Raw genomic sequence first — 25,632 nt, forward strand, 5'->3', positions numbered from 1 at the left:
ACGCAGGTGCCATCTGGGCCCCCTTCCCAGAGCTCATCCGCCTGTTGTCCTCTTGCTTCACACCAGTCACGGGCTGTCCTGTGTGTGGAGAACAAGGGCTGTGCTCCCCGTGCACCCTGTCCCTCTGCAGTCCTCTGCCTGTGGCAGCCTGCAGCCGGGGGCCGGGGCTCTAGAGAGCGCCCGCTCATCCCTCTGCCCGGGGCCAGGCCCTCATCGTCCTCCTTCACGACCTCCTCACCACGACCCCTCCCGGCTACACCGAGACATCAGGTAGCTGCTGAAAGGCTTACACTGCAGTGTTTGTGCCCAGGATGCCAAGAGCCTGTTCACCCAGGAGAGGGCTGCGCGCGGGGACAGCCGTGTAAACGCACAGCTGCTGGTGGCTCAGGGTGCGGGTGGAGGCCCTGGAGAGGGAGGGTCCCAGGAGGCTCCCGGACTCCTCAGCCTTTGGGGGCGGGGGGAGCTCAGGTGAGGCTTTCTCGGGCTACGTGCACCAGCCCCCTACCCTCCTCCCAGACTTGCCGGGTGGGGAGCCCGGTGGCTCAGTGCTCCGGGACACGGCAGGCTGCATGTCACCACATGGGACCGGAGTGGCCACAGGAGGAGCTCGGAGACCCCAGACCCAAAGCTCCCAGCATCAGAGCAGAGCGCCCGAGACAGGAGGTGCTACGGGGAAGGACACCATCTGAGAGTGGAAGCTTTATTGTTCAACCTCACAAAGACAGAGGACAGAGGGCTGGACACGGAGGCTGAAGGAGGCTTGTGCACGTGAGCGTGGCAGTCCTGCTCCAAGGGGCAAACCTTCTGGCTGCTGTCCATCTGTCCGTCCTTCCAGCTGTGCCCAGCGGCCACACCTACCTGGCCCAAGGCATGACGGCCAGGCCACCCTGGGCTGCAGGTCCACCCAAGAGCCTTTAACAAAGGACGGTTTACATTGCTGTAGGTCGTTTTGGAACTTAAATTAGTTTTCTAGATATTAAAACCACTTGGATTTTATAAGTACCTGGTGAGGTCCTCAGGTAAATTAAAGGGCTTTTGGAAAAATTCCCATGTCTGATCTTGCCTAATATCTGACAGATGCCATCAAGAATAAGCATTAGGTACAAAAATACTATATATATGTATATATAAAACGGCAACAAAACTAAACCACACTTCTAAAGCAGATGTGCTGTGCCAGAGAACACTACATAGTTCAAGTTAAATGCATTTATGATCCTAGCATCACCTCCCATTCTTTAAGGAAAAAAATATTTTAAATAATTTAAATAAAAGTCACAGGATGATATTTACTGTTTAGGAATTTAAGAGGGTGGAACATTCCAACACTTTACCAGCACATCTGGTTGTGGTCTCATGAATGTCCTTCCCTGAAGCCAGCTCACGGTCCGTTCATTTGGTTTCGAAAGGAGCTTGGATTTCTCAGAAGACCAACAAAAAAAGTGGTAAGAGTTTTCGTTGGTATCAATTACAAAAAAAAAATTACAAAATAAGGCAGAAGACCACTAGTAAAAATGTTTCAATGCCATCACAAAAGACAATACAAAAACCAAAGTGCTCAAATCGAAGGAGCAGTAAACTTGCCCAGAACATACAAAAGCTTTAAATATAGGTTTAGTATACACAAAACTCGGTCAGAAAAATTTGAGAAGATTCTTCAGTTTAAGTGAGCTTGGGAAGCGCTCGGGAGCCCTGCCCTCGGCACCCCCGGGACCCCCCGGCCCTCATCCTCTCTGGGCCTCGGGCGCAGCATAGAGGCTTACGGAGGAACTAAGACGAGAAGGGAAATGTCAGTTTAGGCGACGTTTTCAATGATGAGTACTCACTCCTCAATGAAAGGGCCTTTCTGTCCCTTCAAAGTGGCCACTAAGGACGGAAGCCGCAGATGTCCACGCTGCACGTGCCAGCTCGAGGGCGTAGCGTCTTCGGATTTCAGAGCATGGCAGCGAGTGCGCTGCGCCTGCGGGCCCGGGCGCCTGAAGGCTGTACAGCTGAACGTGAACTTAGACACACGGGGACTGTGCTGGGACAACCGAAATCTGCGGGGGACGCCAGCTCGGGGAAGAGCAGCCTGCTGGAGTACCTGCACGCGCAGAGGCTCACACAGCTGTACGAAGACCTGCCCTTGACACCTGGAGACGTGCGTACGCTAACTCGGGCGCCTGTCCCCTTGCCCGGAGCAGGGCGCCGCATCTCCCCACATCCCAAGGCTTCGCTCTGAGCCAGAAAGAGGGTGCCAAAAGGGAAGCTCTAGGGGGGCAGCTGTGCCAGAACCAGTCGGGAGCCCAGTGCCTGCCCGGGCCGTGGGCTCTGGGCTCAGGGGAGGGCTGGGGGGAGGGAAGGGACCTCCCAGGGACCGGAAGCCATTCTCCCACCCTTCCTGGCCAGCTCACACGTGCCCCTGGGCTGACCTTCTCTGCAGGTGGTTTCAGAGCCGCGGGCCGGGGTGCGCTGCCCTTCTCTCTCCCTACCTCGCTGGGCCCTTTTCCCGTCCCCCAGCACTGGGGTCTCAGGAGTTTCATGCCATGCTACACGCAAGGCCCCACCAGACTCCTGGAGCAGCAGGTCGGGCCCAGCAGCCGGAGTCAGGTCAGAATATTGAAAACCAAAACTTACTTGGGAATGATTTTTGGCCTCCATTCTCTGAAAACTGGCCATAACCCTGCCTCGTGCCCTCTCCCTGCGGAGGCACAGGTGGATCAGAACTTAAAATACATTGCAGAGACACGGGGCATAGAAGACCGCCCAAGTCGCTTCTGTGTCAGCTCAAGGGACAGAACCAGTGGGGCACGGGAGACCCATATTCATTTACAAAGTTTAAATCTGTTTTGGAACTTGACTCTTTCCTGAAAAAAATTTTAAAATAATCTCCCAAATCTCAAGTTTGGAAGTTCATCCCGCTAGTTCTGGTCTCTTTCATATGCAAAAGTAATTCATTTTCTTCAAGTACAACAGAATAAAAAAGGAAATCCGATTTGACTCAGTCCAGTGCGTTAACCTCTAACTGCGTGGACCGCCCCATCAGCACCTACCACAGAAGCCCCACTTCCAGAGCCCTGCCGGCCTGCAGCCCTATGCGCATGTGCACCTGCGGCCCGCGAGGACAGTCTTTGCTGACGCTTTCTAGATAAGGAGGCTGTTGGCTTAAATAAACAAGATGTTCCATTAGACAGATTTCTCTATTTATAGCTTATCTAAAATGTAATCAGTGATGTCGTCTAGTTCTCAACAAGGCTTTAAAAAAAAATGGTCCCTTGGTGTATAGATTTCTTGACTGTTTCTGGAAGATTCCTAAATGAGCACTATGCCTTAACAGCTCATATGCAAGAGGAATAACCCATCTGTAGTTTCACAAATAGAAAAAAAAGTGGCCTACAGTACCCTCACTCAAAAAAAGAGGGGAGTGAGCTTGCTCCCCAAAAAGCCCCTAACCCTGTGGTCCGCGGAAGTTTGGTTTGGTTTCTATCAAACATGAAGGAGCACAGCCAAACTCTATCTTAAAGGCATAGCTTAAAGGAAGGTATTAACTAGACAGGTAAGTCATCGGTTAATTCTTTCTCTAGAACTTGAGAAGTTAGAAAAAGGTCATTGAAACATTTCAGAAACAGCCATGTACGTGAACAGGAGAGAGGCTGGAGGGACACCTTACCACCTGAACGGCCGGGAGAGGCCAGCCCGCCGTAAGGTTCAAGTTCAAGAAATACTGTCATCCAGGATGCCTCCGTTACGCTTACAGTCTCTTTCACAAAATAGTATTCAGAAGAGAACAAAGTTTTCACTTTACTCCCAACCATTGTCTTTGATCATGTGGGCAAGCTCAATAATAAATTTTCCTTCCTTATATTTCTGACTGCTTTCAAAGGCATGTTCCTTGAAAAAGAAAAAAAGTAGAAAGAAGGTTTCAGGGTAGAATCGATTTCACTTTTCAACCTCATTACACTCTTGGCAAAGAAGATAAGTGTATGAGATCAAGTCTCCCCAGGTGTTCCTTGTTCTGCTGACCAGGGACGGGGGAAGAATCTGTCTCGATGACAAGCCCGGGCGGGCCAGGACAGCCCACCTCTACTCCTCCTTACCTTACAGATCAACTCACAGGGGAAGGGTAATTCACGTTTGTCCCTGAGCATCTACCATGCGCAAGGCAATCTGGGAGGTAGGAAGAGGAGCAAGATACTCCTTGCAGGGACTGCAGGTAAAAGGCAAGTGAAGGCCACTATGCCAAGCACCCTGGGGACTGTTCCTCCAAGATGCTGGAGGAAGAGAAGACCCTTGGATGGGCAGTGAGGGTGGAACAGAATAGGGGTCGGCGATATGTGTGTGTTTGTGGGGTGTGTGTGTGTGTGCATGCACACTCTTGCGCAGGCCTCACGGAGCCCATCTCCATACTGGGGACTGCGTCTCCTTGTGTGTGATGGGGAATACGGAGAACAGGAACAATCAGCAATTCCAGGAGGAGGGAGCACAGGTGGCCCTGCCCAAGATGGCCAGAATGGCTGCAGAGGACAACTGAATGAAGGCAGGCACCGGCTACACCCACACGCACTTCTTGGATGCCACCAGGGGTGGTCGGGGGCACTGGGGACAAACTTGGGAGTCAACGGGAGGGGTGGGGAACAACAGGAGCAGGGAGTGTGTGTGTGGGGGGTGGGCAGAAGCTGTGCATGGGCCAAGCCCCCCGTGGGCCGGCAGCAACTGTGCCCAGCACCGCAGTGGGGTCTGCTGTCACTACTGCAAAGTAACGTCACCAGCCACCTGCGTGGGGGACACTCCCCTCATTTCAGGGGGCCCTCGGAGGGCACAGGTCTGCAGGGCAGGGCCACATGCTCCCCCAACCAGTGTGGCTGTCACCCCTGCCCTGGGAGTGAGGTGAGCGCGGGTGCGCCCACGTGGGGACCTCCATCTTTAATCAGCTCAAAAGAGATTCTGTTACGAGAACACGGATTTTCTGACACTTCCAGCGGGAGGTCTTATTCCTTTGCAAATTTTGTTTCTGTTTGTGACATGTGTTTTATTCATCGTGGTAAGTCTGCGCAGTCTCCGCGAGGCCGGTGTGGACAGGTACTCACATATTTCCACCCGAGCGTGGTTTTGCAGTTTTCACAGTAGATGTCTGCGACCGCGTGCAGGCCAGTGAGAAGGACCCTCTCCTCTGCGGGGCCGCAGCCCACATTCACCCTGCAGGGGAGGAGGGGAGGACAGTGCTCAGGATCCGCCCCCCGCAACTCTCCACCGGTCCCCCTCCACCCCGCCCTGGGTGGTTCTTTCTCCAGCTAACTGGTTACCAGAGGCACCGCCCCCTGCCCACCACCACCTTTGAGAAGGAACAACTCTATTTCCCCAGGAGAATTTCCCCAGGAGAATCCCAACATGGGATTCACAGTGACCACAGTTCTGTATGGAGCGCGGTCAAAATCAAACCCACCACAAATGGGTCACAGACCACACCGCGTGTGGGAGCTCATTCTCAGGTAAGAGCACACCTCTCCCCCAAACTCTCACACTAGAGAGAGAGGAATTCCTGAAGATCATATCAAAACACTGGGTCCTTCCAGGGGCACCTGAGCGGCTCAGTCAGTTAAGCTCCCTGCTCAGCAGGGAGTCTGCTTCTCCCTCTCCCTCTGCCCCTCCCACCGACTTGTGCTCTCTCTCTCTCTCTCTCTCTCACTCTCAAATAAATAAAATCTTAAGAAAAAAACCCCAAGAACCCAAAACAAAACCACTGGGTCATTCTAGCCCACTGGGGAATTCTATCTACATATTCCGGCTTTGAGTAATTAAGTGCAGGGATGGACAGAAGCGCTCGATGGGATCTGACCATGAACACAGCATGTCCACATGGCCAATGGCAATAGTACTCACACAGAATTGAAGAGGTAGGCTCGTCCCTGACTTCCCTGAAAAGACTGCAAGGAAGAAAAGATTTTAACAGATTTATTGCGGTAAGATGAAAAGTTTGGCATTTTGGGATGAAGGTGGAGAGCCTGTTTCAGGTCATGGACCTCAATGTGAGTGGAAGGGCCGCCTTGTGGGCTGTTTCGAGCAGCGCCCAGGAGGAGCAGTGACCATAGGCCCTCAGGACCCCGGACCCCACACAGGACCCAGAAGTCACAGCGCTCCTAGAGCCCCGGGGGGCTGCTCAGCGTCCCGATTCCCCCGGCCAGGACAAGCAGCACCACCGTGGTCAGGTAGTAGGGCTGAGGGGATGTTCCCATGCTTTTCCACTGAAATTTAAAGCAAAACCACATCCCAAGATGACCCCTTACTTGGAGGAAGGGACCTTCCAGTGACATCTCCCCCAGGAAAGTGCTATAAGCTAAGAAACAGCTTGTAGCATTCTCATGTAGTCTGGGATGATAAAGGAGGCAGGATGGGGTACAGTTGGGTCAGTTCCAGACTTAGCGCCCGCACCCTTCACTCTCAGCAAAAGAGGGAATGTGAGTTCCCTCTTAGGCAGATGGGGGGGCTCGTCCGCTTTGGTGCCAGGCTTAAGTGACCGAGGGGAACACAGGGACCTCAAAAATAACCAAATCAAGAGAACTTTTTTTTTTTGCCTATCACCTCAGCACAAATTCAAAAGACGGGTGAGGAATGTTGACTGGAGCCCAGGGTGACAATATCTAAATGTAAGAGGCACACACTGTGTGACCAGCTGCCCCACTCCCAAGAATTCACTATCAAGACAAACAACCAGAATGCATAGGGAACAGTGTGACAAGAATGGTCACCGGTAAGTGTTTGCAGTTGCAAAAAGGTGGGACAGCGATACCCACTGACAAGTGAGCAAACAAGGGCACTCACGTCCAGGACTCACGCAGACATTAAGAGGGGGACGGAAGCAGCTGGGCACGAGAGGGTATGGGGAGAAAGTCAGAGACCCTGGGAAATGAAGGAGAGCTAGCCATAAAATGCCAGGTCGTGGGGGCCCTTCAGTTAAAGGAAAAACCATAGGGCACCTGAGTGGCTCAGTTGTTAAGCGTCCGCCTTCAGCTCGGGTCATGATCTCAGGGTCCTGGGATGGAGCCCTACATTGGGCTCTACACTCAGTGGGGAGTCTGCTTCTCCCTCTCCCTCTGCCCCTCCCCTGCTTATGCGCTCTCTCTCTCTCAAATAAATAAAATCTTAAAAAAAGGGAAAAGGGAAAACCATGTTCTTATAGAAGAGAGAGAGACCATGTATGCCACACGACTAACAGAGACAAGCAGAAGGAATGGAGTCAGGGGTAAGGAGGGGAAAGCAGATCCGTCCCTGCCTCACGTGCAGGTGACACTGAGCTGTACCAGGACTCGCAGTCCCTTCCACGAGTACAGAGAGCAGTGCCCCCTGCTGACCCTGGATACGCGTTCGCTGGAGCAACACAGAGACCCTTATGCTAAGCTACTAAGCCACTGCAGTTTGGGGGCTCCTTGTTACTGCGGCATAACCTAGCCTGAGGCGAGCAGTGTTCTGATTTAAATACACAGCTTTCAAAGAAAAAAGAGGGAAAAGAAAAAGGGAAAAAGGAAAAAAAAAAAAAAAGAGGGGCACCTGGGTGGCTCAGTGGGTTAAGCGTCTGCCTTTGGCTCAGGTCATGATCTCAGGGTCCCACGTCGGGCTCCCTGCTCAGTGGGGAGTCTGCTTCTCCCTCTGCCCCTCCCCCCCCGCCCTTCTCTCTCACTCACACTCTCTCCACACTCTCGTTCTCTCTCAAATAAATATAATCTTTAAAAAAGAAAAGAGAAAAATCCTTTATAAGGGTTTCCTTTTCAAGTGGCTTTCTAGAATTAGGAATATTACTTGATGTCCAATTTACCAAATAATCCACTTACGGGCTTCCCCACACATCCTTATCAGCCTTCAATTCTGTAGACCAATTTTCCTAATCCTCTTGCCGACTCTGCAAATTCTCCCCCCTCCCCGCCAAATCCTTATTTTTTTTTTAAAACAGGGTTGGGATCAGTGATGTGGCCAGATCTGTGGCTCGGCTTTAGACGGAAGTCACACTAGAGCGCGGTCTGCAAACCGCCCTAAATGCGGGCCCGCGGAGAAGCGTTTTAGGCTCTGGGGGCCGCGCAGCCCCTGTGGCCAGGACGCTGGCGCTCCGAAGGGCACGGCGGCAGCCATCCGCGCTGTGGAAACCCACGAACGCGGCGGCGGCCCGATAACACGTCACGGAAACAGGTGGCACGCCGGCCGTGGCCCACAGGTAAAACCAGAGCCTGCCAACGAGACCCGCCCGCCCCGAGAACGGCCCCCTTGGGCCAGGGCATCACTGACTAAGATGGACCCGGATGCGGGGAACCCCTGTCCGGACCTCTGCCCTCAGGTGAACCGGCCTCTGCTCTACGTGGCAAGTGCTGTGGGCAAACAATGCGCGGAAGGAAACGCGGCCGCTTCCGGGACCGCCCGCCGGCGCGCGAGGCCCGACGCGTCTCGGCAGCGCGCATGCGCCGGGGGCGCCCAGGTTCCGGCAGGGCTCTCCTCCGGGGATGCTCCGCCGAGGCCGCGGCTGTATCCGCCTAGCGGGCCTCTACTCTCCGTGGAATCAGAAAACAGCGTCACGGCTCTCGGGCTCCTTCAAGGCAGCACCTCAAACCCCCTCGGGCCCACCTCAGCACCGGTCCGCGCCGCCGTCCGGGCTCCGGGGGGTGAGCAGGCCACACGGCTCCCCGGGGAGGCCCCGCAGCGGCTCTGCCTTCCGTGAACTCGGACGCCGTGACACCCGGAGCCTGCCTCGGAGGCCACCGAGAATGGACGAAGGAGCCACGGCAGAAACTGCCTTGTTCCACCGCATTTAGGTTTCGATGCCGGCCCTGATCACCTAGTTAAAACCCAAGCAGGTGAGCGTTCTTCTGAGTAAAACAGGAAGCCTAAGCAGAGATTCCCGAGAGGCACAACTTCCTGATGGACTTTGCTTTTGAAGGAGCAGGAGGCTCACATAGCCCCGGCAAGGGAGACCTGTGAGGATTGGGGGCGCGGGGGTGTGGTCATGACCCTTGAGGATGGGTAGGAGAAAACGGTCCCAGTTTCCCAAGGGCACACTCGCTCATCTATCGTTTTGGATGTTCACAAGTGGTTGATCACAGACCTCACATGTTGCCCAAAAGAAGTCCAACTTAATAATAATGAATTGGACTGTTCTTTTCACATCCACGAGGCTGTTCCAGGCCCTGCAGAGTGCCCAGAGCAGCTGCTGTGGGCCTGTTCACAGCATCCCTCCTGGGTATTTTTCTAAAAGATCCAATTGCCCCCATTCCCCCATGATAGCCTGTTTTCTTCTTAAGCATTCTGAGTTAACATTTCTTAATTTCCCTATTATTAAACTATTTCCCCAGATTTTCTAGACTTCCTTTGTTCCTTCAGTGTTTTTTGGTTTTACATGAACTTTACTGCTCTGGCAAGTAACCTACTCATCTTGCTTTTTGTAATTTTCTATCCCAGCTGCCTAGCCCTCAAAACCCACCCACTGTGCAAACACCATGACCGACATCACACCAGGATCACAGCGCAGTCACACTCAGTCACGCACAAAACTTTCATCAACGCTGCCCAGAAGGCTCTAGACTTGTAGGAACACAACCGACCCAGGAAGTCATGTGATGGTTAAATGTGTGTCCGCGGAGTAGGTACGATCATCCTTAAGGGGATCTCATCATTTCCCAGACACAAACCACTTGCCTTGGAGATCAGCTCATCGTGATTGGCCAGGTGGGCTCTGCAGTGGACACAGCTGTATGTTCGGTGACAGTTTGGCAGATAAGCTTGGAAAGTTTTGGATTTTGTCATCTTCACCATCTCGGCTGGGCACTCCTCGCTCAGCTCAGGGCTGGCACTGGAAGGCTGGTGGCTCTGCTGGGCTCTCTGACAAAAGAAACACTGAAAGATGCACGCAAGAGCCGTTGTTGTTCGGAGGGCGTGTGGCACTGTCCACACAGCTGGGACGAGAGAAAAATGTCACAACCTGTCAACGAATCAAGACAAAGCAGAGGGTTATGGAGGGAACGAAATACTTCAAGGAGGCATGTTTAGGATGTGTGTTTTGAGGAATAGGGTTGGGGGAGCAGAACTAGAAGATCGGATTCTTTAATATCAGTCACTGTTTCACCATTCTAAATGTCGCTGGAAGTGGCAAAGTGAACTACTTTTACATACAAATACTTTGAGAAAAACATCTGATTAAGTATATTTTAGGCCTTAAAGAAAGAACAGCCAACAAGCCTCCCGTCTGAGTGAGGCCAGCAGCCCTGCACACAGCTTGTCCCGAATCCTGGAATTAATGACTCAAAGCACCATGACATTTATGAATATGCGTGAGGGATCCAGTTTAATTAATCCTGAAGAAGTTACATATCAATCCAGAAACAAACCCTTTATATGGTCAAATGATTTTCGACAAGGGTGCCAAGATGATTCAATGGGGAAAGGGCAGTCTTTTCAATAAACGGTGCTGGGAAAACTGGATATCCACATGCAAAAAAATGAAGTTGGACCCTTATTTAACACCCTATACAAAAATTAACTCAAAAGTAGATCAAAGACCTAAATGTAAGAATGAAAACTATAAACTGTTAGATGAAACTAGAGGGGAAAACGTCCACAACACTGACGTGGCTTGATTTCCTCCAAATGACACAAAGGCCCAGACACATATTTAAATTTACAGAAGGTAAAGTGAGAGAAAAATGTGGGCAGAGCACCTGTAGAACACCAAAGAAAGAGAAATAAAAGTCTTAGAAGGATCCAGAAGGGGAGGGAAAATTACCGAACAACAGAACCCAGAAGCCAGTCGGGAAAGGTACCTTTAAGGTCCTGAAAGGCAATAATGGCTATTCCAGAATCCAGTGAAAATATCTTTCAAGAATTCCGGAATGACATTTTCAGACCACTAAAAAGTTTGACTTCTGCAAAATATCACTAAAGGAAGTGCAAGGATGTGCTTCAGACAGAAGAAAAACAACACAGAACGTTAGAGTCTAAAAAAAGGAAAGGCGAATAGAGGATGGTTAAGTCCTTGGGTAAACAGACCAGCAGTAGCTCATAGAGCTTTGAAAAGATAGAACTGTAGGGGGCGCCTGGGTGGCTCAGTTGGTTAACTGTCAGACTCTCGATTTCCCCTCAGGTCATGATCTCAGGGTCCTAAGATTGAGCCTGGCCTCAGGCTCCGCGCTGGGCATGGAGCCTGCTTAAGATTCTCTCTCTCTCTCTCCTCCACCCCCTCTGCCTTTACCCATCCCCTAAAAAAATAAAAGAAAAAGACAGGACTGTAATACATGAGCACAATAACTCAGGGTGGGAGCTCCGCTGAAAAATTTCTAGAGTCCTTGTATTATTCAAAAAAGTAGATATAGTATAGGTTAAGCTTCAGATTCTGGTAAAGTAGGATACATGTTGTGATTTTGATGAAATTTCTATAACAAAACCTAACTAACTTCCAAACCTACAAAGGGGTGTATCAGTGAATGATAAAATGTCAGTCTAAAAGGACACAAGAAAGGGGGCGCCCAGCTGGTGGAGCATGCATCTCTTAATCTTGGAGTTGTGAGTTCAACAATTCATCTAGATGCAATTTACAAGAGATATACCTTAAAATAAGGACACAGAGTGGCTGAAAGATAAGGCTGGAAACCTGGATGGTGGCAACACAGACATAGGGTTTATAATTATTTACTAACATTATATGTATGTGATTCACAATAAAGAAGTTAAAGTAGTAAAAGGATTGGGCATCTGGCTGGCTCAGTCGGTAGAACATGTGACTCTTGATGTTGGGGTCGTGGGTTTGAGGCCCATGTTGGGTGTAGAGATTACTTTAAAAAAAAGTAGTAAAAGGATAGAAAAGATACAACATGCAAATAATAAAAGAAAAACTATATTAATATATTAACATTTACTAGATAGAAAAATGGGTTACTTCATAATGATAAAAATAGCAGGGAAATAATAGCAAGTGTCAATCTTACCACCTAATAACATAGCCTCAAAATATGTAAATCAAACACTGACATGACTTCAAAGAGAAACAGATAAATCTTTAATCAGAATAGGATTACTGGGGGTGTCTGGCTGGCTCAGTTGTTGAGCATGCGACTCTTGATCTCAGGGTCATGAGTTTAAGCCCCATGCTGGACATAAAGCTCAGTTTAAAAAAAAATAAGATTACTGATTATAGTGTGTAAATGTGGTATACTTATTGCATATTTATCTTATACTTAAAATATAGCATATATAATATAAATATATTTATATTTTACTATGCCTTTCAGTGACTGATAGAACAAACACAAATGATTACGGGCAAAGAGGATGTGCACGATGTGATGAACAAACTGGACCTAAAAGACATGGAGAAAACTGTAAGAACTGCCAAATCCACATTCATTCAAAGCACACAAACATTTACAAAAGCCAGCCCTACAACAAGTCTCAACCAACTTCCAAAAATTGAAAATACAGTATATTCTCTGACCACAGTACACTTAAGTTAGAAATTAATAGGAAAACAGAACAAGAAAAATCTTTGTATGCTTAGAAATTCAGAAATGTACTTCTAACACAAATAAATGGAAAGATATTCTGTACTCATGATTGGAAGAATACTATTAAAATTCTCATTCGACCCAAAGCAATCTAGAGATTCAGTGCAATCCCTAGCAAAATACCAGTGGCATTTTTCATAAAACAGAGGATCCTAAAATATGTATAAAACCACAAAAGACCCCAATAGCCAAAGCCATCCGGAGAAAGAGGAACAAAGTTGGAGGTATCACAGTCCCTGATTTCAAACTATACTACAAAGCCACAGTAATCAAGGCAGCGTAAAAACAGACACAGAGATCAATGGAATTTAATAGAGGGCCCAGAACAAACTCACACGTGTACAGCCAATCTAGGACAATGGTGGCAAAAATACACAATGAGTCTCTTCAATAAATGGTCTTGGAGACACTGGTCAGCTAGGTGCAAAAGAATGAAACTGGACCACTGTCTTACATCGTACACAAAAATAAATTCAAAATGGATTAAAGACTTGAATGTAAGACCCCAAACCTGTCAAACTCAGAGAAACCATAGGCAGTAAGCTCTTTGACATCATTCTTAACGGTATGTTTTTTTGGACCAGTCTCCTCAGACAAGGGCAACAAAAGAGAAAATAAACAAATGGGATTATATCAAACTAAAAAGCTTTTCCACAGCAAAGGAAACCATCAACAAAAGACCACCTAGGAAATGGGAGAAAATATTTGCAAATCATACATCTGATAAGGGGTTAATAGCCAAAATATACAAAGGACTTAACACAAATTAAAAACAAACACCCTGATTAAAAATGGGCAGGGGGGTGCCTGGCTGGCTCGGTTGGAAGAGCATGTGACTCTTGATCTCGGGGTTGTGAGTCCAAGCCCCACGTTGGGTGTGGAGGCTACTTAAAAAAAAAAAAAAAAGGGCAGAGGACTTTAATGGACATTCTTCCAAAGAAGACATCCAGATGGCCGACAGACACGTGAAAAGACAGATGACTCAACATCACTCATCATCTGGGAAATACCAATCTAGTTTTGATTTTATTGTATTTTTTTTTAAAGATTTTATTTATTTATTTATTTGACAGAGAGAGATAGAGCGAGAGAGGGAACACAAGCAGGGGGAGTGGGAGAGGGAGAAGCAGGCCCCCCGCTGAGCAGGGAGCCCGATGCGGGGCTCGATCCCAGGATCCTGGGATCACGACCTGAGCTGAAGGCAGATGCGTAACGACTGAGCCACCCAGGCGCCCCTTATTGTAGTTTTCAGTAAGCCATCAGCTCACACCTTTCAGATTGGCTATTATCAAAGAGACAAAAAAATAAGAGTTGGCGAGGATGTGGAGAAAAGGGAAGCAATGGAAGCAGCCAAAGTGTCCATGATAGAAGAATGGATAAAGAAGATGTGGGGTATATACACAATGGAATACTATGCAGCCATCTCACCATGAAATCTTACATGGATCAACGTCAACAGTACTACACTAGGTGAAATAAGTCAGAAAGAAAGACAAATACCATACGATCTCACTTGTATATGGAATCTAAACAAAAAAAATGGAAGAAAAAACAGAATCAGACTCACACATACAGAAAGCAAATGGTTGGTTACCGGAGGGGACTGGGTGGGGGGATGGGCAAAATCGGTGAAGGGGATTAAGGGGTATGAACTTCCAGCTATAAAATAAAGAAGTCATGGAGATACAATGTACGGCATAGAGAATATGGTCAGTAACTTTGTAATAACTTTGTATGGGACAGAGGATACTAGATTTATGGTGGGGATCATTTCATAATGTATAAAAATATCCAGATCAATAAAAAGATCAATATGATGATCTTTAGTTGAAACTAATAGGATATTGTGTGTCGATGATTCTCCGATATTTAAAAAAGTATAACCTGAGGAGAGAAAGGAATGTACTTCTATATACCCATGTGTCTAAGAATGGAAATTAGAAGATATTTTTATTAATATTATTAGACAATAATAAAATAGGGGCGCCTGGGTGGCTCAGTTGGTTAAGCGACTGCCTTCGGCTCAGGTCATGATCCTGGAGTCCCGGGATCGAGTCCCGCATCGGGCTCCCTGCTCGGCAGGGAATCTGCTTCTCCCTCTGACCCTCCTCCCTCTCATGCTCTCTGTCTCTCATTCTCTCTCTCTCAAAAAAAAAAAAAAAAAAAAATCTTAAAAAAACCAAAAAACAATAATAAAATAACTACTTTCTAGTACTTAAAGGGACATGTATGATCTTATAGGATGTAGATGAGAAAATACGACAGGTGAAATTGATGAGCTAATCTTTTTTTTTAAGATTTTATTTATTTATTTATTTATTTGAGAGAGAGCTCCCAAGTTGAGGGGGAGAGGGAGAAGCAGATTCCCCACTGAGCAGGGAGCCCGATGTGGGGCTCAATCCCAGGACCGAGACCATGACCTGAGCCGAAGGCAGACGCTTAACCAACTGAGCCACCCAGGCGCCCTTAAACACCTATCTTTATTTATTTAATGTATACAGCAGCTTTATTCATAATAGCCAGAAACTGGAAACAAGCCAGGTCAACAAACAGTGGTACATCCATACCCTGGAGTACCACTCAGCTATAAAAAAGAACAAACTATTAACATACACAACAACCTGAAGGAATCTTCAGAGGATTATGCTTAAAAAAAAAGAAGAAAAGGGTAGCCAACCCCCAAAGGTGACATACTATATTATTCCATTTATATAATATTCTTGAAGTGACAAAATCATGGAAATGGGGAACTGATTAGAGGATGCCGGGGGTTAAGGGGTAGGCTGAGGAGGGGAGGGAAGTGGGTGTGGATGTCAAATGGCAACACAGGGAATCTTGCTGTGATGATGCCTTTTTTTTTTTTTTTTAAGGTTGACTTTTCTTCCCCCCCGAGAATTTTTTTCAATCCAAATTCAATTAATTAACATACCGTGTATTATTAGTTTCAGAGGTAGAGTTCAGTGATTCATCAGTCTTATATAACATCCAGTGCTCATTACATCACGTGCCGTCCTTAATGCCCGTCACCCAGTTACCCCATCTCCCCACCTCCCTCCCCTCCAGCAACCCTCAGCTTATTTCCTATGATTAAGAGTCTCTTATGGTTTGGCTCCCTCTCTGATTTCGTCTGGTTTTATTTTCCTTTCTTCCCCTATGATCCTCTGTTTTGTTTCTTAAATTCCACATATGAGTGAGATCATATGATAATTGTCTTTCTCTGACTGACTTATTTCACTTAGCATAATACCCTCTAGTTCCATCCACGTCATTGCAAATGGCAAGATTTCATTTTTGTGATGGCGGAGTAGTATTCCTGTGTGTGTGTGTGTGTGTGTGTGTGTACACACACATACCACATCACCTTTACCCATTCATCTGTCGATGGACATCTGGGCTCTTTCCACAGTTTGGCTGTTGTGGATGTTGCTGCTATAAACACTGGAGTGCAGGTGCCCCTCAGATCACTACATTTGTATCTTTGGAGTAAATACCCAGTAGTGCAATTGCTGGGTCATAGGGTAGCTCTGTTTTCAACCTTTTGAGGAACCTCCATACTGTTTTCCAGAGTGGCTGCACCGGCTTGCATTCCCACCAACAGTAAACACCCATCTTTAAAAGTTAAAAAATAGGGGTGCCTGGGTGGCTCAGTCGTTAAGCATCTGCCTTCGGCTCAGGTCATGATCCCAGGGTCCTGGGATCAAGCCCTGCATCGGGCTCCCTGCTCAGCAGGAAGCCTGTTTCTCCCTCTCTCACTCCCCCTGCTTGTGTTCCCTCTCTTGCTGTGTCTCTGTCAAATAAATAAAATCTTTTAAAAAGTTAAAAAAATAACAGAGAAACAACCCAAAGAAAATATAAGGAAGGAAATAAACAGGAAAAAATTTTATGCAACAGACAAGGAAAACATGGATATGCAAGAGAGGATCAACAAAGCCAAAAGTTTGTTCTTGGAAAAGACTAATAAAACTGATAGAGCTTTGTTCGACTCATTGGGGAGAGATCGGATATAAGTAATAACCTGGCAGAAATGGAAATGGAATATCACTTTCTTTGGATGAGATTTGTGGGTAAGAGGATGTTGTGATCAATTTAATATATTTGAAAATGTGAACCACACACATAAATTCCTAGAAGAAACAGAACTGAAAAATGGGACTCAGGAAGAAACAGCAAACCTGAACAATCTGATAAACATTAAAGAAATGGGAATGAACCCGCTAGCTTAACTTGATACAAAACCTTGATCAGGGCAGTGCCAAGAATGAAATTCACTACGATTTTCTTCTCATGAACCAAGATGCAAACACCCTAAATCACTTTACCAAACAGAATCTAATACTATTTTAAAAGGATAATAAAATACAATTAGGTTGACTTTATCACAGGAATACAAAATCATCTAATGTCAGAAAATGTAGTTAATACAATGTACCACCTATTGTTCTCTGTTTATCTCAATAGATGCAGAGAAAGCATTTGATAAAATCTAACGTCCATTCTCAATTCTAACAACATTCTGTGCAAAATAAGAATATAAGGGAACTTCCTTATCTGTTAAGAGACATCTATAAAAATGAAACAACCCACCATGAACATCATGCTTCATGGTAAGACTTAGAAAACATCCTCATTGAGATCAGGAATGAGCCTCTACACCACCATTTCCACACAGCCCTACCACAAGCCCCAGCCAGCTCTGCAAGGCAACAAGGCATACAGATTAGAATGGAAAATACAGACTTATGCAACAGTGTAACAGTACAAAGTATCTAAGAATAAATTCAGACTTGACAGAGAAGAGTATAAAATTTTGAGGGACGATAAGGAATACGTAAATAAATGGAGATATACCAAGATCAGGACCGGAAGATATTGTAAACATATGAATACTCCCCAAAGTAGTGTTTATTTTTTAATTTTTATTATTTTAACTTTTTTTTTTTTTTGAAGATTTTCTTTATTTGAGAGCGAGAGAGTGTGCATGCAGGGGGAGGGGCAGTGGGGGAGGGAGAGTCTCAAGTAAAGTCCTTGCTGAGTGTAGAGCCTGATGCAGGACTTGATCCCATGACCCTGAGATCATGATCGGAGCCGAAACCAAGAGTTGGATGCTTAACCAACTGAGCCACCCAGACGCCCCTAAAATTTAAGTAATCTCTACTCAACGTGGGGCTCAAACTTATGACCTCAAGATCAAGAGTTGCACGCTCTGCTCACTGAGCCAGCTAGGCGCCCCCCAAAGTCATTTTTAAATTAAATGCAATTCAAATCAAAATCCAGAAAGATGTGTTGGTGTGCGTGTGTGTGTGTGTGTGTGTGTGTGTGTGTGTATGCACGCATATACAAGCCAGGGAGCCAGTGAGAGGCAGCGAGATTGGATTCTAAAACTTACCCTACAAATGTCTATAGGGGAGGGAAAAGTTTTCCTCAACCCTCTTGGGGTCCCTGGCTGGGTCTGAAAATTAACCTGGCAAAGATGATTAGCAGGAGAAAAGCACACAGATTTTACTGAACATTTCCATGTCCATGGGAACCTTCAGAAGAGAATGAAGAACCAAAATAGCAGCCGAGCAGGAAGCTTTTCTACCACTTAAACAAAGAAACTATTTGTGAAGAACTGACGAGGCAGACGGCTTTGGTCTAGGGGGCAGTCCATGGAGAGGAAGCAACTAGAAAGACAGGGTAGGTTTAACAAGGTGGTGCGCAATTCTCAGCCCCAAATTCCCTGTCTCTGGTGATGAGGATGTCTTCCCTCCTCCTGGTACAGGGAGGACACCTTTCCCATGGGGGGGTCTTATGACCTGTGCCGGGGAATAAGGGCAAAAGGGGAGGTCAGAATGACCTTCCTCCTTCTGGCATTTTCTCAAATTTCTCCAGCTTAAGATATTCAATATGCCAAGGTGACATTTTTAGGGTAGTGCGTCCTGAGCCCCATCATGTCAAAGGTCAAAACTAGTGAGGATGCTCTTGAAGAGCACAAAGGAAGCCCATTTGATACCTGAGTCTGACAGAGAGCCGTCCTGCCATTTTCCACAGTCATGGGGCAGGGCACTGCTGGTGGGGAACAGGAAAATGGGCGGATGGGACCCAAAAGAGAGCCTAGAAACAGACCTATGCACAGATGGACACCAGATACAGCGACAGCAGAAAAGAGAGGTTTCCAAAAACGGTGCTGGATGTTATAGATACTCATCTACAGGAAAAGACAAAATTGGATCCTATTTTATACCAGAAATAAAAATTAACGGTTCAGGGGCACCTGGGTGGCTCAGTCACTGTTTGCCTTCAGCTCAGGTCATGATCCCAGGGTCCTGGGATCGAGCCCCACATCAGGGCTCCCTGCTCAGTGGGGAGCCTGCTTCTCCCTCTCCCACTCCCCCGGCTTGTGTTCCTTCTCTCACTTTGTCTCTCTCGGTTAAATAAATAAAATCTTTAAAAAAAAATTAATGGTTCGTCCCATTTCCCAACAGAGAAAACCAGCTAGCAAGAATATTGTGGAGGAAGTTTCCATACAAGGGATATACACCCACGCCTACACACCCGTCCTCCAAAACGAAGCTCTGTTTCTTTCTCCACTAAAAGTCTTCTCAACCAAGGATTAAGGGAGTTCTGAAGAAGTCTGATTGTATTTGATATTCCCAGTGATTCCCAAACCTTAACCTTTTCAAGCCATCACCTTAGCCCCAGTACATTTTATCAGGTTTTATCTGTTGCCCCAAACTACTGGGCACTCTGTGAATTTGAACCCTGGCATCCCTCCCAGTTTTGAGGGAGGTTGTGGAGGCAGGTCATGGGGATGAGGGTCAATTCGGATGGATCCCACCTGCAGCAGCCCAGCTCCCACCCCATGTCCCACATGGGCCCCACAGACACTGTCAACCCACACGTGCACCCCGTCCCATTTGGTGATGACCCATAAGGAAGGAAATATATATATATTTTTTTAAGTAGGCCCCACACCTGAACTCACAACCCTGAGATCGAGAGTCCCATGCTCCGATTGATCCGGCCAGGCACTTCCCGACCTGACTTCTTACTGAACTCACATTGAGTGTTTTAATACCTTCACCTGAGTTTTTCCCTCTTTATCAAAAGGAGCCTTCAGTTTTGTCCCTTCTTTCCTCAGACTCCCTCTAATGAAGATTCTAAAAGCACGCAGTGAAGGGGCCAAGAGACAGGGATCTCAGACCATGCACCAGCTGGTTCGTCAGGTCTTGAGAGTCCTGCCCTTCAGTGGCAGAAACACGGTTCCCTGTGGCCGAATGGAGAACCCACAGAAACTGCCCTCCAGCCTTGAAACAAGGGATTTCAGGGCGCCCGGCTGGCTCAGCTGGCAGAGTGTGCAACTCTTGGTCTCGGAGTTGGGAGTTCGAGCCCCACGCTGGGTGTAGAGATTACTTTAAAAAAGTGATTTCACTTTTATTCATAATAAGAATGGGGGTAACACCTCTCATTTTTAGCTCACATGCGGTTCCCTTTGTATGGGACAACACAACACCTTTCAAAGTGGCAACTTGCCAAGGCTTTTCTGCTTATTGTGAATTGCTCCATGGCAAGGCTGTGTGCCTTCCCTCACCCTGGGTGACCTCAGCCTGAGGAGTCGCCAGTGTCCAGAAGGCCCGTCTCTGCGGAACAGCCCACCTCATGGGCTCCTGTCACCTTTACTGAGCCTCGTCCGCGCTCAGCACTCACGGCCAGCCCTTCCAAGGCCGGAGGGGGCCTCATGCACACACATCTCACCGTCTCCGTCCTGATAGCCAGCCCCGTCACTGCCCGGCAAAGGGGGTCCTGGGTTCGCGGTCACGGAGAAGGGTATCAGGTTGTGTTTTTACCAGGCTTTTAAACTGGGTATCCACTGTGGCATTGGCGAAATCATGGCCAAGTTTTCAGGCAACCAGTGTGCAAAATGGGCTTTTACAACAGGATCTACTGGCAAGTTAGGAGCCGCTGTGAAGTAATCAAAAGGCAAACGGATCCAGTGAATCATGTTTATTACAGGACATTATGTTTCCCCTAGGTTTGGAGGGCAGCAACCATCCCCCCAGAAGATACTACTGTGGGGTAATTTTTTGGAGCAAAAACAATATTCTGGATTCCAGAAATTTCTCTCCTAAAATAAACATGTATAATTATTTTAAGAGAACGTGAATCAGGCCCAAGTCCATATGGTGCTGTTACCACACTTCTAAAGACAAAAACATTGAGAAATAAAGCCCCAACCAAGCAGCTCTGACATTTCCGGGATGGAGTGGAGGCTCCCGAGGGCCCCACACCCTGGGACACCCATTCTCTCTACTCCCCACGCCACCGCCCCGCACCACCACTACCTGGCAGATAGGCTCAGTCCCAGCCCTCCACTTCCCCCGAGAGGGGGAAAGAGGCACCGGGCACACAAAGCGTTCAGCCAGAGTTCATGGCGCAAGTGGGACCCCAGGTGGGTGGCTCCACATCCTCCACAGAAAACGGAACACGGGGGCTCTGCTGAGCACCCCAGCCCAGGCCGACGCCATTCTAAGCAGCTGACTCCATGAGAACCAAACGAATTGGCAGCAACCTTCAGAGGTGGGGGTTCTTATTAGTCCCACTGTGGAAACTGGGGCCCAGAGCTAGGAAGCTGTGGATTCAAAGCCAGAGTCTACGCCCTGGACCACTACGCCTGCAGACACATGAACCGGTGTGAACTTCACTCATCGATGCAAATTAAAGGCAGTCTGGTAGGTCCGACAACCTAGCAGGTGGGCGAAGATTTTTAAAAAGTTGATACCACCACTGGCGAGGACTGGCTGGGATGCAGCCATCTGGTAACACCTATCAGCGCCCTGGGGTGCACACCCCTGCACCTCAGCTGGGGGCTAGGAAGCACGGGGAAGGGGCTTCCTTTTCACCATCTGCTTTTTGGTAACTTCAGATTTTTTTTAAAAAAGATTTTATTTATTAGAGAGAGAGCACAAGCAGGGGGAGTGGCAGGCAGAGGGAGAGGGAGAAGCAGACTCCCCACTGAGCAGGGAGCCCGATGCGGGGCTCGATCCCAGGACCCTGGGATCATGACCTGAGCCGAAGGAAGACGCTTGACGACTGAGCTCCCCAGGCGTCCCGGTAACCTTAGATTGTTGATACTGAATGTACGTACTGACTATTCAAACACACACACACACACACACACACACAGAGCACGGGCATGGAAAGGCCTGGAAGGATTCACGTCAAAGGGCAATAGCAGGAGTCTAGTTTGCCTTTGGCAGAACCAGCGTCCCTTCACACGCACGGTCTGCCTTCTTACTGGAATTACAGGGTGAAACGCTTTTCTCCACACATTTCAGGAACTGCAGGCTTGGTGATCAGCAGGCCCACTGGGAGTGGCAAGAAGATTTCTTCAGTCCTACCACCTGTCTGCAAGACTGATTAATGTGTTTGCACGGAGCTCTTCTTTTCCAACAACCTGTAACATGCCCTTTGTATTTCTCCCACTAGTAACAAAGTTCCCCAGAGTCAGCGCCTAGGGACACTTCCTAGCAGAGGTTACTGGCTTGCTTGCTATCAGCAGGGGGAGAGACCAAGGTGCTAGCTACCCTCATGCCACCGCCCTTCTCACTTGAAAGGGTGGGACCCAGAAGGCTGATGGAAGCAGGACGGAAGGTGGGAATCCTAACCTATAATTATTTAATCACATGCTAAAAAGGACATAATCAAACATTTGAGGGCCTGTGTTGGGGCAAGAGAAGGAAAAACCAGAGATGCAAAGAGCAATCGAAGGGGGCCAGTGCTCGGGGGTGAGAGTGCCAACACCGGGAAGCCACGTGACAGCACGGGGGAGCCCGGAGGTGAGGTCTGGCAGGAGACAGGCTGCCAGGAGTGAGGGCAGACACAGCTGCAAGGGCACTTGGCTCAAACCCTGCCTTGTGTTTGGTGGCGTGGAACCTCAAGCCAAGCTGTGCTCTCTCTGTAAAATGTGGGTAAACTGCGATTCACAGGGTGGTCCAGACAATCACGCAAGAGGTCAGGTCAGAGAGACAGAGGGTTGGCAAGCACATCTCCACACCTCACAAGCCCCACCGGGTCCTGGTCCCGGTCCTGAGGCTCTTCAGGTGCCAGATTAAGGGCCCCTTCCCCGGGTGTGGACGAAGGTGGGTTGGCTCCAGGATTTTCATTTCACTATCACCAGCAGACAGCTTTTCAGAGGGTTTCTATCACGGGAGGAATGGGGACTTCTTTTCTGAATCCAACTCATGCTGTCCTCCCCAGAATCCTTAGCCCTCCATCTCTTGGTTGGTCAGAACTTTCTCCCAACCTCCCCCAAAATCTCATGTCAAAATTTCCACTCCCTAGAGGTTTTGCTGATTAGCAGATTTAACTACTTTTCTACAAATGTAAAACCAAATTAAACTCAAATGAAATGCATCAGAGAATGGTCTGAAAGGAGGATTTCTATTGTTTTTTTCTTTTCCAAAGTTTTCATATTTTCTACAAATGTAGGTAAGTCGCTACTGAAGTTACATCAGGCACCTAGATCTAACAGAACACATGGAAAAGGCAAAAATCAAAGACCCAGCAAGTTGAGAACAAATGTTACTATGCAGTCTGACGTGCCCTCACAAATTAAAAGGGATAGCAATAAATAGGCAAAATGGGCTTAGTTAACAATAGGGGTTTCCTCACTTCTCTGTGTTTGAATTGGGGCTCCCAGGTTAACAGAATCTGTGTTATTCAAGTTTAGCCCAAGTAGCTTCTTGAAATGCCAATTTTATAGCTTCCTGGCATTAACCACCCAGGCAGATTCTTTTTTTTTTTTTTTAAGATTTTATTTATTTATTTGAGAGAGAGAGAGAGAGAGCGCACAAGAAGGGAGAGCGGGAGAGGGAGAAGCAGACTCCCTGCCGAGCAGGGAGCCCGATGCGGGACTCGATCCTGGGACTCCAGGATCATGACCTGAGCCGAAGGCAGTCGCTTAACCGACTGAGCCACCCAGGCGCCCCCACCCAGGCAGATTCTATTGGCAATTTGACCTCAGCATTTCAAGCATTCCCAGCGGCTGGGGATTGGTTTTGCCAGCTCTGCACGTCAGAACAGCTCTGGGAGGCTGAAGTGGTTATTTATGCTACCAACTAAGAATACTGCTTCTTCATATTCTAGTTTCCATTTATCAGTCTCCCAGGGGGAAAAAATACATTTAAACTCTATGGCAGTCCCTTGCCCTCTCCACTCTCGTTCCTGCCCCCTGGACACTGGGTCCTTGTGAAACTCAGGGACGACAGGCAGGAAATCCAGAACAGACTTTATAGGAACACTGCTTCCAACAGAAAGAGCTTTACACATTCCAGGGCTTCAAAAATGGTAAGAGTTAACGTCTGGACTTCAGTTCAAGAATGTCTCCATGTCATGTTGGCAAATGCACCATGGCAGTGGAGGATCGTTAACAATGCGGAACACTGGGCATCGGGCATATTGGGACTGTCTGTACTATCTTTGCAACTTTCACGGAAATCTAAAGTTATTCCAAAACAAGAAGTTTGTTTAAAAAGCAAAGGCTATTGGGGTGCCTGGCTGGCTCAGTTGGTGCAGCATGAGACTCTTGATCTCGGGGTTGTGAGTTTGAGCCTGCATTGAGTGTAGAGATTACTTAAGAATGAAATCTTAAAAAAAAAAAAAAAAAAAGCAAAGGCTATTGCTCAGATTGGTAATTAAGATTATTCAGTTATTTATTTATTTTTTTCTTAAGTGCTCAGTAGAGGCCAGAACCCATGCTACAGGTCTGTGGTAGGAGATGATTTTGCTCTGGTCCTACCTCTGGGAGGTTCCCGCAAGTAGAAGACACTCTAACCCTGTGAGATGCAAGGGGAGGGAGCATGTGTCCAGGAGAGCCTCAGTATTAGCATTCCTCAAGTGTGCCCCTACTGTCACCCAAGAGCCCGGGGCTAGGGATAGGGGGGAACCAATGCACGATTGCAAAACTCAACCACTTCAGCAACCAGCACAGCTCCTGGCACGGAGCAGGGACTCATCTACTAGAATGGTGCAGAGGCTGGAGGTTGCATAGGTGGGAGAGGGGCAGCTTGCTCAGGTGAAGCACCTGGAAGAGTTCCCTAGAGGAGGTAAGCCTCCTCTTGAGGCTTGGGTAGGAGTTTAGGAGTGAGGTGGGTGGAAAGAATAACATTCTTGGCAAAGGAAACAACAGGTTAAAGTGTATGATCTGGCTAGAAAGAGGAAGAAGAAATGCAACTCAACAAAAAAGCTTGGGGGTGGGGAAACTGATGTCTTCCAAAGCCATTATCTTTCCAAAATGAAATTACAGCCCCCCCGCCTTTTTTTTCTCCATCCTGGAACTCAGTACATTATCTGGACATCAAAGATGTTAATCAGAGGCAGGCCTGGGGGAGGGGGACCTTACTTAGCAGGTTTCCCAAGCTATGGCTTTTGCAAGCTGTGCTTTAATAAAAGCCTAGTGCTACAAGCAGGGAACTGATACGGAGGACAATTCATTTTAGTCACGATCTTTATGTGGGCAACTTGAAAACATCCCCCTCTTTCAGTAAACATTCCTAGGAGCCTTCTTTTGTCCTCATTTCCCTCCCCGGTCGCAACATTTTTTTTTTTTAAGAGGGAAAAAGCCTATTATCATCAGGCATCTAGTTCATTCTCTCTGTAAATTTTTTCGCGGCTGAAGTGGGGAGGAGACAGGGAAGGGAGGGAAGAAAGGGGGGCAAAATCAAAGATTAGGCTTTGTGGTCTGCTCCAATACGGAGTGAGCCAAATAACAGCAAAAAATCAAATCAGAACAAAAACATCCACAGGTGCGGCCCGCTCGCGCCCCGCCCGCCGGCCCGGACGCCCAACAGGTGCCTCCGGCCCCGCCCGCAGTCTCAGGAGCCTCGGGTCGCCACAAAGTAGCCGCCCGCGCAACAGTGTCCAGGCCCGCCCGTACTCACGGCCGCTCGGCGGTCCGCGCCCCGGCCCGCAGCGCCCATCCGGCCCGGGTCCCGGTCAGCGCGGGCTCGGCTCTCAGGCGGCGCCGGCGCGGCCCGGGACGCGCTGCGGCCGTTGGCGCCTCGGCAGGGCGCGAGGCATCCTCCCGCCGCCGCCCCGCGGGCCGCCTGCCCTTTGTTTTGGAGCCGCGGCCCGGCCGCGCCGC

At 48.2% G+C, this 25,632-nt stretch overlaps 1 protein-coding gene and 2 long non-coding RNA genes across 3 annotated transcripts; 2 read left to right on the forward strand and 1 right to left on the reverse strand.

The window, feature by feature from the left end:
* Positions 1-280: 280 nt before the first annotated feature.
* Positions 281-3,288, forward strand: LOC135362538 (uncharacterized). Its single transcript, XR_010407359.1, has 2 exons — positions 281-1,445; positions 1,861-3,288. It is a non-coding gene; the product is annotated as an uncharacterized LOC135362538 (long non-coding RNA).
* On the reverse strand, positions 1,444-25,632 carry YPEL1 (yippee like 1). Its single transcript, XM_045887189.3, has 5 exons — positions 25,430-25,632; positions 9,655-9,937; positions 5,860-5,903; positions 5,067-5,175; positions 1,444-3,870 (listed from the first exon to the last, which is right to left on the reverse strand). The coding sequence occupies exons 2-5, from the start codon at positions 9,769-9,771 to the stop codon at positions 3,781-3,783; spliced, it is 360 nt and encodes a 119-aa protein (XP_045743145.1). The 5' UTR covers positions 9,772-9,937; positions 25,430-25,632; the 3' UTR covers positions 1,444-3,780.
* LOC135362539 (uncharacterized) lies at positions 5,169-8,495 on the forward strand. The gene is made up of 5 exons (XR_010407360.1): positions 5,169-5,468; positions 5,991-6,185; positions 6,564-6,727; positions 7,925-8,182; positions 8,303-8,495. It is a non-coding gene; the product is annotated as an uncharacterized LOC135362539 (long non-coding RNA).

This window comes from Mirounga angustirostris, unplaced genomic scaffold (assembly GCF_029215605.1).
Source record: "Mirounga angustirostris isolate CCGP_5_RB_7025 unplaced genomic scaffold, mMirAng1.0.hap1 SCAF_14, whole genome shotgun sequence".
NCBI classification, from domain to species: Eukaryota; Metazoa; Chordata; class Mammalia; order Carnivora; family Phocidae; genus Mirounga; species Mirounga angustirostris.

Bases quoted from the DNA above. Each gene is read 5' to 3' on its own strand.
- YPEL1 (XM_045887189.3), bottom strand. From the start codon at position 9,771: ATGGTGAAGATGACAAAATCCAAAACTTTCCAAGCTTATCTGCCAAAC. The intron at 5,904-9,654 runs GCAAGTGGTTTG...TCTTCCTTGCAG, and splicing joins ACGATGAGCTGATCTCCAAG to TCTTTTCAGGGAAGTCAGGG. The intron at 3,871-5,066 runs GTGAGTACCTGT...TTCTTTTTCAAG, and splicing joins CCACGCTCGGGTGGAAATAT to GAACATGCCTTTGAAAGCAG.